The following is a 19,227-nucleotide window of genomic DNA, read 5'->3' as shown; positions in this document are numbered from 1 at the left end:
GTTTATTCCTCGGTATCTTATGATTTTGGGTGCAATTGTAAATGAGATAAACTCCTTAATTTCTCTTTCTTCTGTCTTGGTGTATAGAAATGCAACTGATTTTTGTGCATTGATTTTATATCTGCACACTTTACTGAATTTTTGTACAAGTTTTAGCAGTTTTGGAAAACCCAAGTCTTTTGGGTTTTCCACATAAAGTATCATATCATCTGTGAAGAGTGATAGTTTGACTTCTTCTTTGCTGATTTGGATGCCTTTAATTTCCTTTTCAGGGGGAGAAGAAAGGGGATAAAAAGAAGTTTAAAAATTTTTTTTTAATTTTAAAATATACATATATATTAGAAAAATATATAAAAATATATAAAATATATAAATATATAAAATAAATATAAATATCATAAATTTTATAAAATATTTTATATATATATATGTATTAGACTGGTGAATAGAACAGAGCCACTCACTTGATTTGGGGTGTATTTTTGTCTCTTAGAAATAACCACCTCCCCCAATTTTTTTTTTTTTTTTAGATTGTATTTGTTTATTTGACAGACAGAGATCACAAGTAGACAGAGAGGCAGGCAGAGAGAGAGAGAGAGAGAGGGAAGCAGGGCCCCCACTGAGCAGAGAGCCCCATGTGGGACTTGATCCCAGGACCCCAGGACCATGACCCGAGCCGAAGAAAGCGGCTTAACCCACTGAGCCACCCAGGTGCCCCCAAAATTTTTTAAAGAAAGAAAAACATATATATACAAAAATAAGGGTAAACATGATAAAGGGATAGAATATGACTTTAAGGATGAAAATTTTTTTAAAAAATTCTAAAAAAGTAAGTAAGATAAGTTAAGTTAAAATGGTAAGATAAGTTGTTTAGAGAAAGAGAGAAAAATAAAGTGCAGAGAATTTCCTTAGGCTGGAATCTAGAACAAAGCCTTGTGCTAGATTTAGGGTATATTTTGATCTATTAGAAGAAATTGTATCCCAAAAATTTTAGAAGAAAAAACCCTATATGTATACAAAAAATAAAGTTAGATACAATGAAGGATAAAATATGACTATAATAATGAAGGTTTAAAAAGATCTTTTTTAAAAGAAAGTTATTATTAAGATAAATTAGTTTAAAAATGTTAAAAGAGGAAAGAGGAAAAGTTAAAAAAATTAGAATAAGAAAAAAATAAAATTTAAAATATTTAATTAATTTTGCAAGACTAAAGAATCATGGGGAAGAAAACCATGAATACCATGCCCTGCTTTCCCTCCTCTGCAATTATGCTGTTCTCCTTGATCACTGAACTTGATCTTGGCTGGATGGTCTTGCTGATCTTACAGGGTAGAAGCCTGTTGCAGTGATTCTCAACTGTCTTTGCCAGAGATGGAATTGCGCTGCCCTTGCCAGGAGCTGGGCTAAGTCTGCTCGAGTTCACTCTCGGGAGCTTTTGTTCCCTGAATGCTTTCCGTAGAGCTCTGGAGGATGGGAATGAAAATGGTGGCCTTCCAATCTCCGAGGGCCAAGAGCTCAGGGTCCCACTCCTCAGTGCACCCTGCAGAAAAGCGCTCAATCACTCCTGTCTCCCTGGTCTCCGGCTGCTCTCTGAGCTCACCCGGCCTGTGACCAAGCATTTCTGTCTCTGGTGCACAGCCCCCGTTTGGAGTCTCCATACCCAGCAGATTCCTGCTGCTCTGCTCTTCTGGAGGTTGGAGGTGGGTCTCCCCAGATCTGCCACTTGTAGGTCCCTGCTCAAAGAGCAGTGGTCTGACTGTGCTGCAGACCACAGTTTAAAATAACACCGAGCGGAGAGCTCACGCCTCAGCTCCATCTCTATAGCTGGCTTCCCCACTCTGATACCTGCGAGCTCTGCTACACTCAGACACCCCTGATCCTTCTGTAACCCCGCGGGACCTGAGACCACACTGTCTTCGAGAGGGCTCCACCCCTTCTTAGTCTCTGGAGTGATGTCGCTCAGTGGAGCAGACCTTTAAAAATTCGAATTTTGTGCTCCATTGCTCCACTGCTTCCTGGGAGCTGACCCCTCCCCCCATTATCTATCTTCTCATCACTTTGGATTCACCTCTCCACACGTCCTATCTTTCAGAAAGTGGTCGATTTCCTGTTTCTAAAATTGCAGCCCTTCTTTCTTCTCCTTTTGGGTTTGTAGGTGTTTGAAATGGTTTGATAATTATCTAGCTGAACTTCTAGGATCTGATGCCATCTCGGTCTGCTCTTCCTCCTCCATCTTGACTCCTCCCTCCTTTGTTTGTTTGTGGGTTTTTGTTTTTTTTTTTTTTTGAAAGATGTATTTCCTGGGCCACCTGGATGGCTCAGTTGTTAAGCATCTGCCTTTTGTTCAGGTCAAGAGCCCAGGGTCCTGGGATTGAGCCTCATATCAGACTGGGCTTCCTGCTTGTCGTGCCTGCTTCTCCCTCTCCCTCTGCCTCCTGCTCCCTCTCTCTCTCTGCCTGCTTCTCCCCCTGCTGTGCTCAATCTCTCTCTCTGTCAAGTAAATAAAACATTTTTTAAAAAGAAAGAAAAGATATATTTCCTAACTCTATCCATAGAAAAGTCATGGAAGCAATGATAACCCAATGGCAGTGAACTTTTTAGAGGCTGGGTTATGCTCTGACTATCACTTCCCACTGGACAGAAGAGTTCCTGGGTGAAATGGCTGCTACCAAGATAAGAACAAGGGATACTCAACGTGAAGCTGAGACAACTTTGTCAAAAAACAAAGAAGCTATCAAAGACAATTAGGTCAAGTCAAAAGAATAAAGGAGCCAACATAAAACAGTTTCCAGTGACTATGCAACAGTGCATGCAAGAAAAAGAGTGAAGAATAAAATTGATTGAAAACCCCAAGTATATATAGATCGATATATATATATATATATATATATATTTTTTTTTTTTTTTTTTTAATATGTGTTCATTGGGTGCCTGAGTGGCTCACTTGGTTAAGTGTTTGACTCAATTTTGGCTCAGCTCATGATCTCAGGTTCATGAGATCAGGCCCCAGATCAAGCTCGACATTGAACATGGAGCCAGCTTCGGATTCTCTCCCCCTCTGCCCCACCATTCCCCCTCTCTCATAAATAAATAAATAAATAAGGCTGGGGATGGACATTGGGGAGGGTATGTGCTATGGTGGGTGCTATGAATTGTGTAAGACTAATCAATCACAGACATGTACCCCTGAAACAAATAATACATTATTTGTTAATTTTTTACATTTTTAAAAATAATTAAATATATGGTAGGTTCATAATGATATTCACAACCCTTTGTTTCCCCCCCAAAAAACATCTAATAAATCATTGGTCACCACTGGAATTACTAGGACACTAACTCCTTACTCTGAAAAATCAGCAATTAAAACAAATTAAGCATTTATTCTGCCTTCCCTATACTGTATAACTTAGGGTAATCAAACTTCAATATAAAGGCACATTTACATGCTCCCAGTCGACATACCTTTTGGGGGGATCAACAGTCAACCCACCACAGTATTCTTTCCCACCAAAAGTTGAACCTGAAACTAAGTCTCCAGGGACACTGTCCAATACAATAGCCACAGTCACATGTATTATTTATATTTAAATTAATTGAAATTAAAAATGTGTATTTTCATCACCGTAGCCACATTGTGAGTGCTCAGTGGCCACATGTAGCTGCTGTGTTAAACAGCACACATGGAGAACATTTCCATCATCACAGGAAGACCTACTGGGCATTGCTGCTGTGGACCTACTTTTCATTAGCAGGAAATTCAGGGAATGGAGGAATAAGTTAAATCACACCACAAAGAAGCAAACAAATCCAGCATGTGGGACCACCTACAAGACAGCTGGGGCTGGGTTCCTGCAACAATTCAGGGGCTTGGAACAATTAAAAAGCGAAAAAGAAAAAAGAGTACAGTTCTTGATAGGAAACGAGACTTAAGAGACATCACCAAATGTAACGTGTGGGGAGTCTTTGGAGCCCGATCCAAATAAATCCACTGAAAGAGGCATGTTTTAGCCAAGTGGGGAGATTAGTTTATGAACTAGGTATTTAGATAACATTAAGGAATATTGTTAATTTTTAAGTGACTAATGGCATTGTTGTTATATAATGTTCATGATTTTTTGTGATATGTATTCTGAAGTAGATAGAGAATAAATGACTAGGATTGGCTTTCAAAATACTTCACAGAAAAAAAAATTTTAAAGAAAAATTAGATGAAAACAGTGGTAACATCTTTAATTATTGAATACAGAACCCCATAATAGGTATAGGGAGGTTCATTGCACTACATTCTGTACTTTGGGACATCTGAAAGCTTTCACTATATAATTTTTTTAACATGATCATGTTTACAATATTTGTAAACATCATACTGAACTTAGGCACCTGGGTGGAATTCAAGAATCTAGTTCCCGCCACTTAACACATACATGGTCTCTAAGAAAACACCTAACCCTTCTGAACATCCGTTTCCTCATCTCTAAAACTGGGACTTGTGTGCCTCAAGAGAAATGAGTTCTGTCATTGTGGGAAAATTCATCACAAATACTACTCGTGTCTGTTCTTCCTGCCAGATAGATGAAACACTGGGTAGGAAGGGCTCTTGTGTGTAGGACAAGTTCCCTGATTTGGAGTTGGAAGGGTATCTTCATTACAGGATTTATTTTTTTTCAAGATTTTATTTATTTATTTGACAGAGAGATCACCAGTAGGCAGAGAGAGAGAGAGAGAAGCAGGCCCCCAGCTGAGCAGAGAGCCTGATACAGGGCTCTATCCCCGGATCCTGAGATCATGACCTGAGTTGAAGGCAGAGGCTTAACCCACTGAGCCACCCGAGCACCCCCAGGACTTTTTTTAAATTCAGCTTTATTTTTAGCTTTTATATCCAACCAGTTCTTACTGAGTCCACAGCTACACCTTCACCCATGCCCCTATCTCTCCCCTGGGCTATTCTGATAGCCTGCAACTTGTCTTCATGCCTGTTTTCTTGACCAGCACCCCACCACCTTCTCAGTTACAGCACTCAAAGAGATTCCTTCAGCGTGCAAGTCAGACAGACCATATCAATTCAATGCTTAAAACCTCCCATTGGCTTCCCACCTCGCTGAGAGTAAAAACCGAAATCTTTAGCTTGGACCTCAAGGCCCTACATGAGCTAGGCCCTAATTTCCTCTCTGGTGCTCTGACTTCTCACTCCCTCACACTGGCCTCCTTGCTGGTTTGGGCACTTACCCGCCTCAGGGCCTTTGTACTTGCTATCCCTGCTTCCTGAAATACACTTCCACAATTATCTACAAACATTTTACCCTCCTTCTCAAGCCTTTAACTAAATATTCCCACATAGTTCCTTACCACATACTTAGAAGCATAACCCTCCCACTCTACCTCCAACACTCCTAGCACCTTTGCCTGTTCCATTTCCTCTATCGCACATACTGCCATCTGACACCGTTTTTTATTTTACCTAGTTAATTTGCTGTCTGTGTCTGCCTCCCCTGGCTAGAGTATAAATTCTACAAAGACAAGGATTTCTATGTACTGCTCAATCTCAGCATCAAGATCAAAACCTTAAACGTGTAGGTGCCCAAAAAATCTTTATTGAATATGAATACAGGAACTTGTAATAGACTTAAAACAAGTTGTCTGGTCTTTAGAGGATGTGTTTATGGATCAATAAGAATAATGTGTACTTATCAAAATCAATAGCTGCCTTATAAATTGGTACTTCAGGAGTGTTCAAACTGCTTGAAAAGAGGATATATTTCCTTAAGCAATTAAAATATTTTCCCAGCAATTACACCCATTGTCTTAACTTGTTATGATAACAATTACCTTTAGGTAATGTATTTAAAAAGGAAAGAATAATATGTGAATCGCTTGCTCCTAATTTGTTAGATTCTATCATGTGTATTTTAAAAGGTATAAACAACGTCATTGGTATTCTTTGCTTTTATTTTTGTTTTCTGTTTTAAGTTTTAGTTTAAATTGAAGCATAGTTTGCATACAGTGAAATATTTAGGTCTCATATAAACAGAAGAATATATTCTACTTTGGTGAATGTGTATCAAGATACAGAATATTTCTATCACCCAAGAATGTTTCCCATTCTCATCCCCCTGCCTTTCCCTGTTTAGTACACCCTCCAGTCCAGGAAGTAACTGATCTGATTTCTATCACCACAGGATTGTTTTGCCTGATCTAGAATTTCTTATAATTTGAATCATGTAGTGTGTGTGTGTGTGTTCAGCTTCTCTCACTGAGCACGATAATTTTGAGATTCACCCCTGTTGTTACTTCAGTAGTTGATTTGTTTATCATTGTTGCTGATTTATATTCTGTTGTATGAATATACCGTTGTTTGGTTATCCATTCTCCTGCTGATGGACATCTTAATTCCATTTCTTGTAATGATGAATAAGGCTACTACCAAACATTTTTCAAGGACTTTGGTGGGTCTCTGTTGTTGTTTCTCTTGTGTAAGTATCTGAGAGGTGAGTTGTTAGGTCATAGGTTTGGTGCATGACTAGTTTGATTAGGAGCTCCCAGCCCTTTTCCCAAAGGGATCATGTTGTTTCATAATACCAGCAGCAGTGCCTGAAAGTTCTGGAAGCTTCCCATCTTTTCCAACATTTGGTGTTGTCATTCTTTTTCATTTTGATAAGGGCAATCTCATTATGATTTTAATTTGCATTTCCCTGATGACTTATAATGTTCAGAATGTTTTTATTTGCTTATTGGGCATTTCTAGCTCTTCCTTTGTAAAGTATCTGTTTAAATCTTTTGCCCAGTTCTAACTGGGTGATTTTTCTTTTCGTTGGTAAGTTGCAAGGATTTTTTTTTTTTAGTATTTTTCATATAAAGCCTTCATTAGACATGTGTTATAAATGTTTTCTCTCATTTGCCTGTCATTTTCTTGATCCTTTTTAATGAGAAGATTTTAATTTTGGTGATGTTCCACTTACTCATTTTTTCTTTAATGATCCCTGTGTTCCTTGTCCTCTCTAGGAACTATTTGCCTAACCCAAGGCTAAAGATATTCTCCTTTATTTTGTTCTAGTAGCTTTATTGTTGTAGACTTTTTTTCAGGTCTGTCTTCCATCTTGAATTGATTTTTTTGTTATGGTATAATGTAACAACCAAAGTTCTTGTTTCCCTTGTGGATTTCCCTTATGTACTTTCCAGCACCACTTGTTGAAGAGATTCTCCCTTCTAAATAAAAATATCTTGGTGTATTTGTTATAAATCACTTCACCAAATATGTGTGGATATATTACTGGACTATGTCTTCTATTCCATTCATCTACTTGTCTAGTCTTTGCCTTGATTACTGAAGATTTATAGTAAGTCTTAAAGCCAGTAGATTAAATCTTCCAACTTTATTCCTATTTTTTTCAAAGTTATTTTGGCTATTCTTTGTCCTTCACTTTCTAAATCAATTTTAAAATCACATTGCTAATTTTGGCAAAATAAACCTGAGTTGAGTTTGATTGAAATGACATTGATCTGTTCATTTGAATGGATTGACTTCTTGCAATATTGACTTTTCTGATCCATAAGCAAGATAGAATTCTCCATTTATTTAGATCTTTAACTTCTCTCAGGAGTATTTAATTGTCTTCAGGGTAGAGGATGTGTACATCTTTTGTTAAATTTATTTTTAAGTTTGTAATGTACTTTAATCCCATTTTAAATGGTATCATTCTCTTGATTTTCTTGTCTCACCATTCACTACGAGAACATAGAAATACAATTAACTTTTCTACATACAACTTGTATCCTACAACATTAACAATAAAAGCTATAATTCAAGAATATTGCCCCAATCAAACAAATATACTTACTTTGTGTTTCATAAGTGTTATCAACCCAGAATGACCTTTCTAAGTAAGATTACTAGACTTTAAATGAAAGAATTTAGTGAGGTAAGTGAAAAAAGTTACTGTAAGTAATTTATAAGAGAAATAAAATTAAATTACCATACCGCTTTTTTTAAAAAAATATTTTATTTATTTGACAGAGAGTTAGAGAGCACAAGTAAGCAGAGTGTAAGGGAGAGGGGGAGAGAGAGAAGCAGGCTCTCTGCTGAGCAGGGAGCCTTATGTGGGGCTTGATCCCAGGACCCTGGAATCATGACCCAAGCTGAAGGCAGCTGCTTAACCAACTGAGCCACCTGGGCGCTCCACCATACCGCTTTTCAACAGTGACATTTTATCATAAGAAAATGGTGTCATGAGCGCCAGGGTGGCTCAGTGGGTTAAGCCTCTGCCTTCAGCTCAGATCATGATCTCAGGGTCCTGGGATCAAGGTCCACATTGGGCTCTCCACTCAGCCGGGAGCCCTCTTCCCCTCTCTCTTTGCCTGCCTCTCTGCCTACTTGTGATCTCTCTTTCTGTCAAATAAATAAATTAAATTAAAAAGAAAATGGTGTCACATATTTTAAATGTCCAAGAGGAAAAGTGGGTAATTTTATATTCAGCAAAAGTGGCTGTCAAGTATAAAAGGCAAGTGAAGAAACACTGTCCATGAATTCTTCCTGAGGAATCTAGTAGATGACTGCATATTCAGTGATGTTAGGACTGTTGGTCTTTATTAAATATATATTTATTGTATTTTAGTATATTAAATATATAGTTACTTAAAGTGCTCAGATTAAATCAGAGTTGAATGGAATTCTAGTGTGTAGCTGCTTTATGCTTTAACGATGTAGGGGTAATACAATTACAAAAATGGAGGGATGAAGGAAGAAAATATGAAAAGAGTATTTTATAATTATCTTATGAGTGATAATATTTGGTATTGTTATTCTGAAGCTGTTTTCTTTCTTTTTTTTTTTTTCTGAAGCTGTTTTCTATGTCATACAGAGTAGAACAAGTTGTAATCATAAGCTACTCAGTTCTAGTATTCCCTGTGTCTTGAGCAGGATTCTTCTTCTTTTTTTTTTTCTTAATTTTATTTATTTGACAGAGATCACAGGTAGGCAGAAAGGCAGGCAGAGAGAGGAGGAAGCAGACATCCCGCTGAGTGGAGAGCCCGATGCGGGGCTCAATCCCAGGACCCTGAGATCATGACCTGAGCCGAAGACAGAGGCTTTAACCCACAGAGCCACCCAGGTGCCCCAGAGGAGCAGGATTCTTAATGTGGAAGAAAGGAGATACATATATAATATATAAATATAGATGTGGTTGTGATGGAGAGACACCCCCACCCTGGAGACTTTCTCGGGTTTCCTGCAAAGGTCTATTTCTTGACCTCAGTGATAGTGACAGACATGTTTGCTTTATAGCCGCTCTTGGATCCATAGATTTGTTTTGCATGAGTTTCTACCTTTGTTTCATTTTATAATGAAAGGGTAAACAAGAAAATGAAAAAGGGTACAACAAAATTTTCAATATTTAATTTGCCTTACATAAACCTTTCAGAAGTCTGCCAATAAATTTACTAAATGTGTTCCTTTTGTGGGGGAGCTTTAGGCAGATGACTCGAACCATTCTGGTCTGCCACATCAGACTTGTACCCTAGCATGAAGTAAATCATGCACTCCTATGCCCCTTTGCTTGTGTCCCTCCTTCTGACTGGAGTGTCTCATACCATTTCTACATCTCTTTCATCCTCTTGGAACAAGGTGGACAAGTTCCTTCAAAACCCAGGTCATGTGGCACCCCCTGCATAATTCTTCCTCAACAACCCTAAGCTGAATTGACTCTGACCCTTTGTACAGATAGTATCTTTGTCTTCCCACTGAATTATAGTTACATGTTTGTTGCTCCCTGATAATGAGTCAGGAACTGAAATTTTTCCTTTATTTCTACTATACAATATAATATCAGTATGAGAGAATAAATCAGCTAGCTAGAATTAACAGAAAGAAAACTCACATGACCCTCAAGGAGTTTGCAGTCTTGTCTGGAAGCAGAATGTCTTGAAATAAATGAAAAATGTTTTCATTTGTTATATAAAGTAATATATAACAATTACAGAGTAATAGAGAATTTACTGAATACACAGGTTGAAGAAGAGAATTGTTGAGATCAATATGGAGCTCTAAAAGAGTTTAAAATGCATTTTAAATGAGTAAAGTTAAATCTTTATTCTAGAAAAACAAGTCAGATATTTGATAAATGGAAAATGGGTACTCTAGGCAAAATCAGTCATTTTGAAAGGGACCAAACAAATGTTCAGTGAACAGCAATTTGAGGAAAATTGCCACAACTGAGTCAATAATGGGATCGTGAAAAATCAGATTTCTAAGACAAAGCCTGCCTCTTATTGCCTGTTTATTTTTTTTTCTTAAGTTTTGATTTACCATAACAGTCAATATGTAGTTTAAGGGACTTTTTATATTTTTGAAATTTTAAAAATTATCCTAAAAATATAATATAAAAATTCAGATAGTGTACCTCCAATTCCACTTTCAAGAGGTGATCACCATTATGAATTTTTTCGTATCCACTCAGACATTTTCTATGCATATGCAAGAATATATAATACATCATACAAATATCTATATGTATCTTGGCCAGTATGTATATATTACTTCCTTTTAGAATGGGAATAAGATGACTGTATTTTTTAGCTATACCATATATCTTTCCTAGTCTCCTATTACTGCACACTTAGGCTTTTCCACATTTTTTCACTATTTCAATATCATCTAGTATGTTTTCCTTTTTTATCATATCTGGGATTCTTTAGTTATAATAAAGACATTTATTCCATTTTCATTTGTTGTCATGAAAGATAAATGTGGTCATCTGATTTTATGTTACTTTTTTGCTGCTTCTGCTTTTTATCTTTTTTAAACTTATTTATTTGAGAGAGAGAGAGAGTAGGGTAAGGGGCAAAGGGAGAGGGAGAGAGAGAATCCCAAGCAGACTCCCCACTGAGCATGGAGCCTGACACAGGGCTCAATCTTACAACCCTGAGATCATGACCTGAACCAAAAATCCAGCTTAAGCAACCAGAATCCAGCCACCCAGGCACCCCCTGTTTTCTATTTTCTATATGGTTGGACTTTTATTTCATACATTTCTCTTCTGATAATTTGTTGTTTTAGTAGCTTTTTTGTAGTAATATTTAATATACTGTACCCTCTCTTTCCTGATTTATCAATTTTCAATAGTCACTACCAATGCCTGCTCTTAAAAAGTGAGGAAATGAATACAACTGAATATAAACGCTTTCCTCTACACATCTTTATTGGTTTCTGATTTTCACTAATGATTATTATTTTTATATTGTCAGAGTTTATCATACTTATGTTTTTCCATAATTATGTTGCTACAAATGTTTAACCTTTAACCCAAGGTTAAGGTACCTCTAACCTTCACATCAGTCATTCCACAGTCTTACCAAGTTGAATTCTTCATTTTGATTCCATTTGGGGTCGACTGCTTTTAATTGTTAAGTAGTTTTTTGCAGTAGGTCAACGAGCTCTATTCCCTTGAAATGCTTGAGAATGTTCTTCTTTAGGCTTTATTTTTGTTTGAGGCTAGCCTGAATTTGCCTGAATTTTTAGATGACTTGATTTTTCTCCTTATCGAAACAATACTTATGCATACTATGTGCAATAACCCCTAATATTTTTCTCCTTTATTGTATTTAATTTGCCAAACACTTGTTATGAACCATTAAACTAATTTCATGTTATATAGTGTTTAAAAAATTTTTTTTTTCAAATCTGTGCTAGAAGACATAGGGATCTAAGGTCACCAGCAACTTGAATTCCATATGTTCTTTCAAAATACCTTCTTGCCCCTTCTGCTGGGTGCACACCCCGGGGCCTTGTTTTCCTTGGTTTTCCATTTAGGGAGAGCAGATCAAGCTGAAAGAGATCAGCTTGCTTAGTGAAGTCTCTTAGATTATTGGCTTTATTTTGATGAGTTTGTTTTAGTTTTTCTCTGCTCAGCTAATTCTGCCTTTCAGCTACAAAACAGGTTGGGGCTTCTTTTCTCTTTAGTTTCTTCAGTGTAGGAGGAGATACATTTCTCAGAGGAAAGGGCTTTCTTCTAGCTCCATTCCTCCTCCAGTCTTAAGTTGGAAACTCACAAGGATTTACCCCACAATTCCCAAGGATCCTAAATTTGCCTTCAAACTATGGTTTTCTAAATAGAAGTTTATTTTCTGTAATCTTGATCTTACTTTCAGTGAAATATATACGCTGCTAGAGACGTAGGCATGTATCAACTCTTCTTTTTCTTTTTTTTTTTTAAAGATTTTATTTATTTATTTGACAGAGAGAAATCACAAGTAGTTGGAGAGGCAGGCAGAGAGAGAGAGAGAGGAGGGAGCAGGCTCCCTGCTGAGCAGAGAGCCCCATGTGGGACTCGATCCCAGGATGCAAGATCATGACCTGAGCCGAAGGCAGCGGCTTAACCCACTGAGCCACCCAGGCCCCCCAGCATGTATCAACTCTTGATGAACTCTCCCTTTTGAGTTGAGCCCAAATTTCATTGCATGGTGTAAGATTTATGGTCATTTTCTAATTCAATTGTAGATTTAATTTTGTCTTCCCAACTTTTCAACTGTTTGCATGTTTAGGGTTTGAGGGAGGAAGTAGAGGAACCATACTCTTACTCCATCATTTACTGTAATCTCTTGTTAGAGATTCTTGATCTGACAGAGATATGATATAAGATTATCCAACAGCCCTTTAAGGTATAGATTAAAGCAGCACAAGGTGACATACCAAAAAGTGTTAGAATAATTTAGGCCAGCACAGTCCAATAGAATTTTCTGCAATGATGGAATTAGTCTGTATCTGCCTTATCTGACACACTAGTCACGAGTCATGTGTGGCTATTGAGCATTTGAAATGCAATTTGTGACACTGAGAAGCTGAACTTTACATTTTATTTAACTGTAATTATTCTAATTTAAATGTATACAGCATGTTGTGGCTAGTGGCCACCATATTGGACAATGCACAGCTAGGTAATTTAAAGCCTGAATACCAGAGTTGGTCTAAAGAAATGGAAATAAAAGAGGATATCTAAGAGTTATAATGGTACAAATGAAACAACGTTTTTGTAAGAAAGAGAGAGAAGAAATAAAAACAATTCAGAAGCACTGTGGTGGGGAGAATGGGGAACCTGGTGGTACTGTCCAATAAAAAAGATGTATTATCAAGAGCTATTTTGAAAAATAGATATTCTTACAGGTTCAGTTCCCAGTGATAAGAAGACCTCAAAGTGGATCTAAACAATTAGATCACAATGAACTGAGGCAGAGAGGTCAGAGCTACCAAAAACAAAAAAATCTATTTCCTTGACATTTCTCTCCGGAGAGAGAGCTTCTTCTGCCTCCATACACCCCTTTTCAGATTGCCTTGTCCTCCCCCACACGGAGAGACCCTGATATATGGCATAATAATGTCGGTTCAGAGAAATTACTATTTCACCTACCGAGTGATTAATATGAAATTAGTTACTGAAATACTCAGTGGTGCAGAGAGGATCAAGGAGAAATTTAGTTTTGTTTTTGCAAGAAAAAAATACAAGATAAAATACCGCTCTGCATCCACGGAGTACTTTTCATCTGAGAATCTTTATATACCCAGCAAGCCTAATTAATGAGAACACCTCTAAGACAGAGAAGTGATGAGATTAGGAGCACAGATACTGGTGTTCTATTTCTGTGACTTTTAAAAACCAGGCTTGGTGTTTTCTTCTTTCATTAATGCACAAGTGTAGCTTTATGCAGCAGCCACGAGATGTTCATCTTTCTGCTGAATGATTTCTCATGAAGGCCTCGCACGGAGGCGGCACAGTAACCACACAGAAATCCCACCCCCTGACTTTATTGATGTCCTGCGTTCTCTTTGCAATGGAAATCCATTGCTATCATCGTAGTGCAGCGAGCGTTCTCTGATAATCCAGTCTGCACTGTCCCTGAAAGGACTGTTTTGTTGCAGAAGAGAACAAGTTATCTTCTTTATAGAAAATTATTCAAAACAAACATCCGTGAATCTAGAACTAATGTGCACTGAAAGGGGACAGGCAGGGCTTCTTGACAGGTACCCGACCATGCAATCTTCCTTTCATCTTCATTCAGAATCCCTTGGAGATTCAAGCTCCTCTTTACAAAAATATAAATTCTTCTAATTACTTATGTGTAGGGTACATGATTTGACTTAGTCAAAGAGGTGTGCGGTAATGTATCCTGGCATTTATTTTCATCTGTTGTGACTTGGGGTTAAATGCTGGATTTTTGTCCTGTGTCGTCTTCATGTTTTCTTTTTCCCCTTCCCCTCTCTCTCCTTTAAAAAAAAAAAAAAAAAAAAAAAAAAAGCCATTCTGCCTAAAGAGAAAATACCTTGAAAGATAAAGAGGATGGCTTTTAAAGATTTTTACAAAGAATTTGATGTTCTGTAAAACAGCTGCCCTGTGCAAAAACAGCTGTTTTTGCTTGAAGAAGAGAAAGTACCGAGAGAGTTCAATTTTTGTTTTTTTAATTCATCCAGGGTCTCTATAAATGTGTCTAGGCTGGGACAGACCTTTCACTTCTAGCCACAGCTCTCTTGTATTCTCAGAGCCCAGGATTCCAGCTTATCCCTATCCTTTCCTGAGCCAGTTCCTCTGGCTGCCTGAACCAGCAGCACCTGGCTTCTCTCATAGTGCGTGCATAACGCACCCTGTTTGCCCAGTGATGTAAGGTTACCCTCTTTCCTCATTAGCACAGGACACCTCCTGACACCATCACATCACCATTGTCCAATGAGATGCCACAGTGACCTTTCCATTTTAACACGTAACTGAGAATTTAGGAGAACTGATCTAACACTTTCCAGATTAAATGTCAAATTCTTAAAATTCAGATGGATTTGGAATCCACCTAGGTGCATTTTGCTGCTCCCATTCCCAGCAGTCTACACAGTACACTGATTAGCAGTAGCATTTTGTAATATCACTTAAGGCTCGCACGCCGTGGAGTTCTGCCAGTAATGTTTAATTCACTTATATGTGCCAATTCATCTCTGTCAGGAGCCTATTAATTTCTTCACTATTTTACTCTGTCCCCAGCCCCTATATAATGAGACACAATGATCCCCATTTGTGTAACCAAAAAACTTAGAGTCTCTCATAAATTACCTCGGATCCCACTGCTTTCAGTGACCAGAAAGCCTCTGTATTTCTTTTTCATATTTAAATCAATTTTTGCAAGCTCTTTCCTTTAAAAGAATACACTAGAACTCTAGGGTACCAAATAGGGAAATCATAGCCAAAGTATGTGATTCTGATGGGCTCTTTAACATACATCCCTCTCCCAAGGAAGACTTCCTTATTATCACACCACCGATGTACTGTTCCCATGGGGCACATCCCTTTGTAAGAAGGGAACGTTAATGAAAATCAGCCTCTGACTCTGCAGTCAGCACAGTCATCAGAGGGCAAGGTGTCAAAATACCTATTCCATTGCTATAAAAGTCAAGATCCCATAACAAATAAAGATCAGAGATATAAAATTAACCGCACGGATATTGGGTTAACAGGAGAGTAACAGCTAAGTGACTGACCAGGAGAAATCAACATAGATTCAGGAGAGTCTATCACTGTATTTCCACTTAAAATTCACATATGTCTCTGCTCCCTGTTCTATATTTTTTTCAGGATTGTAGCAAAACACCAGGAGCTAAGGGAAAAGCAGGCAAGAGGTCTTCTTGATTCTGCTGCTGGTGCAACTGGATCGCTGCATGATATGGACGATGATGAAATGGACCCCAACTACGCCAGAGTGAACCATTTCCGGGAACCGTGTGCATCAAGTGTCTACAGGTCACCATCTCCGCCTCGAGCTGGACCACTGGGTTACCACCGGGAGAGCCGTCCGCTATCTCCAGAGAGAGACCACTTAGAGGGTCTCTATGCCAAGGTCAACAAACCGTATCACCCACTGGTGCCAGCTGAAAGGTAATATAGCTTATTAAAAGACAAATGTGGTTTTAATTCAGTAAGTTTCAAGTCCTGTCTCCTGCTAAAGCCGATAAAAATATATCCTTACATCTATTAAAACTGAAATGAGATAGTCCTCTTGGTAAGAGCTAGGCTTTGACCCACCAGTAAGGTATTAGCCATCAAAAATAAAATGAAATAGCCAGTCATAAGTTGGCATGAATGAATGGTCGTCACTGAGGTCATAGTGCAACAGAGAACAGTTTTTGAAAGGATATTGTGGCAAAGGACTAATGATGAAAACTTTGAAGGAATATTGTCCTTTCTCCTACGAGTCCTACTGTGAAAGACTTATTCGAGAAAATGTCATGACACTGGGAGGTGAGGAGTCAGAGACTGGTGGCTTCTTTGTAGGTAAAATGGAGTTGGAATTAGAGAGAGTGTAGAGGTGCGGAGGACCTTGAAGAGCAAGGTTGGGATTTTGCGCTTAAGGAAAATGTGATCCTGTATAGATGTTCATGGATGATCAGAGGTAGAAAAAGAGATAATCTTGGCAATAGGAGTTTGATGAAGTAGAGAAAGATAAGAGGTGACAAGGCCAAGGATCTTTAGGCTTAGCAGCTAAGGAAAAAGATAATAAGACCATCTGTCAGTACAATCGAAGTAGGTAGGGAACAAAATCATTTCAACCCCACCTCCTGCCACAAATAAAATGCCTCCTCTCTTGAAAGGCTGATATAAGAGCGTTTTAGTCAATATACCTTGTTAGGTGACCCCTGGAATTACACCCGCAAGGAATGAGTTGACTGACCTTGGCTTAATCTGGTTGTAGCTTGAATTCTGACGGGAGGAGTTGGGGGGTGGGGGAGTGGGAGGCACAAAGAGCTTTCATTCTAGATGGAAAAAAAGGCTTGTTTTCCAGATTTCTTTTGGTCCTGACAACTACCCAGTTCCTATTAGTAACCAGCTTTTGTGCGATAGCATGATATATTGCGTATGTTTACCGTTTACATTTCCCCAGCTGGGTGATATTATGCACTTTCAATTAGGTCGGGGAGAGGAAGGGAAATCATGGCATTTTTATGCAGACTGTAAAGTGTAGCTTCACAAGACGGATTACCTTTCAGAGCCTTTCCAATAACCAAGTGGGAAGGAAGGAGCAATTTTTAATCCTTACTGTCAAGCTTCCAGGTTGATAGTATTAAAGAAAGATGGTCAAGTTTTTCTTTGGGATAAAATGAAAATATAAATTCCTATGACTGTGTGAGACAGCCCCAATAACTAAACTGTTAATTCAAACGACTGATTAAGAGTTGGCCTTTTCTTCTAAGCCTTCATCTTGGGTTGACTTTTTATCATGGAAATGACAATAGCACTCATGAGTATCTTCTGGCCCAGACCAAAGCCAATCTTATTTTCCCTAAATCAGACAGGTCTTCATAGCAGTCCCCTTTGTACGGGCCCACTGCTGGAATCCCAGCAGAGAGGGACTGTCTCTAGGAACCTCCAAAGCCAGTATTTCCCTGTACTAATTCCATGGACATAAACACAAGGCATTCTATTAAAAAAAAGTTCACTGGCCAAATGCATATGGAGAATTCTGGGTTGTGCCCCATGGAGCAGGTTTTCTTATTGCAGTCTTCATATCCCCAGTATGCAAACATGCATTGTTAAGCCTCTAAAAGGAGCATACAATATTCAGAACTATCACTTTTCAAATTTTTATCACCTAACCCTTATTTTGTTTTTCCAGATCCTATAGTTATTCTTTGGAACGCGAGGAAACTCTATCCTAAGTTAATTTTCACCCATGTAGATTTGCCCAGTATAGAAATTTCTTAGGATAATGTTAACTGTAGCCAGTATATAATGAGATTTAAAAAAAAAAAAAAAAGTTATTTACTTCCCAGACTAGACAGATAGATAAGTGGTAGTCTTTCCTTTGACTCTGACCCCATTGTATTAATAAATGATCTAAAGCTCTGTCTTCGGTGGAGTTTTAGTCACTTGTCACATTTTTGGATAATAGATCAAAGTGCATGACTCTTTATACCAGAATTATCTTTATTCTGTTCTTCTCTTTCATTATATTTGAAGAGCATTCAGCCCCTTGTTCTTTAAGTCATAAAATGAGCAGGTTTTTCTTGGCATACAATAAGCACTCCATCATCATCATTATTATTATTATTACTGTCCTTTATCGTGAAATTCTCAACTTTTCTGGCATGCCTTGGAACCAGGTGAGTCTAAGAGGAGTGTTGCTGTGGGCATACCTCACACAGTGCATATAAGCAGGAACCATGAGTACCAAACCTGCCTTATGTACAATTAGAGGCATGTCATTCATTTTGTCATCTGTTTGGCCTTTCACTCAGCAAACACTCATTTGACATCTACTGTGTTCTAGCTACTGTAGTAAGTTCTAGGGAAGATCCAAAGTAGATTAGAAAGTGGCCCCAGTCCAGAGAAAGTTGTATTCTAGTTAGAAGGGGGATCAGCACATAAGGAAACAGATCATTGCAATATAATGTAAACAGAAGAAAAAGAAGCTTTTCCAACTGTGCTGGTTGGGAAGGATCTTCAAAAGGAAGCAACATTTGGACTGGCTCTAGAGGGATTAGTAAATACTGACCAGATCTGGCAGAAAAAAAATGTTTTCCTTACAGAATACTTAGCATATATAAGGGTGAAGTGGGCTGAAGAGCATGGCATGTTGGGAAAGCTCTGAAGCATCCAGGAAATGGAGCGTGGAAGGGGAAAGAAAGTGACAGGGGTAGGAAATGTATCTGGAAAGTAGGTTAAAGTTATATTATGAATGAAGAGATTCCATCTTATGTCCACATACTTTGATTGATAGTTGCTGTCTGGAAATCAGGGCTAAGAAGGGTTCTGAAGTTTGGCTCAAATCATGGTATCTACGCTGGGCTCCAGAGATGAATGTAAGATGGGTACAATCAGTGTTTATGATATATTGGCTAATCCCATGGACACTGGGAGCCATCAAAGAGTCATAATTAGGGAATGAGCTGATAGTTTTGTATTTGGGAAAAACAGCTCTGCCAGTCTGAAGGCAGACAAAGAGGAAGATGGTTACACTATAAGACAAATTAAGATATGATTACAATATTGAAAGATGGGAAGGGTCTGGAATAAGAGAGTGGCATTGGATGAAGGAAAAGAATAAGAAGTAGCCAAGAGTTTCCGCTTAAAACTGAGAGAAAGATGTGTAGCAGAGAGCACAGAGGTGAGGCTTTCGAATACTTCAGGGAGGTCAATGGAAAGGGAACTAAAAAGAGGATTTAGGATATAACCACTAAGAGCTCTTCAATTAATTTAGAAAGA

At 38.2% G+C, this 19,227-nt stretch overlaps 1 protein-coding gene across 3 annotated transcripts in view; it reads left to right on the top strand.

Moving 5' to 3' along the window:
* PARD3B (par-3 family cell polarity regulator beta) overlaps positions 1-19,227 on the top strand; it is a 1,038,672-nt gene that overhangs the window by 862,782 nt on the left and 156,663 nt on the right. For all 3 annotated transcript variants that reach the window (XM_082689121.1, XM_082689120.1, XM_082689122.1), the window contains one exon: positions 15,604-15,903. In XM_082689121.1, coding sequence (XP_082545247.1) covers positions 15,604-15,903 — 300 coding nt within the window. The remainder of the gene's footprint in view (positions 1-15,603; positions 15,904-19,227) is intronic.

This window comes from Mustela nivalis (assembly GCF_964662115.1).
Source record: "Mustela nivalis genome assembly, chromosome: 11".
In the NCBI taxonomy this organism is placed as follows: Eukaryota; Metazoa; Chordata; class Mammalia; order Carnivora; family Mustelidae; genus Mustela; species Mustela nivalis.
The sequence above is the reverse complement of the archived record's forward strand: the minus strand, read 5'-3'. Positions and strand labels throughout refer to the sequence as shown.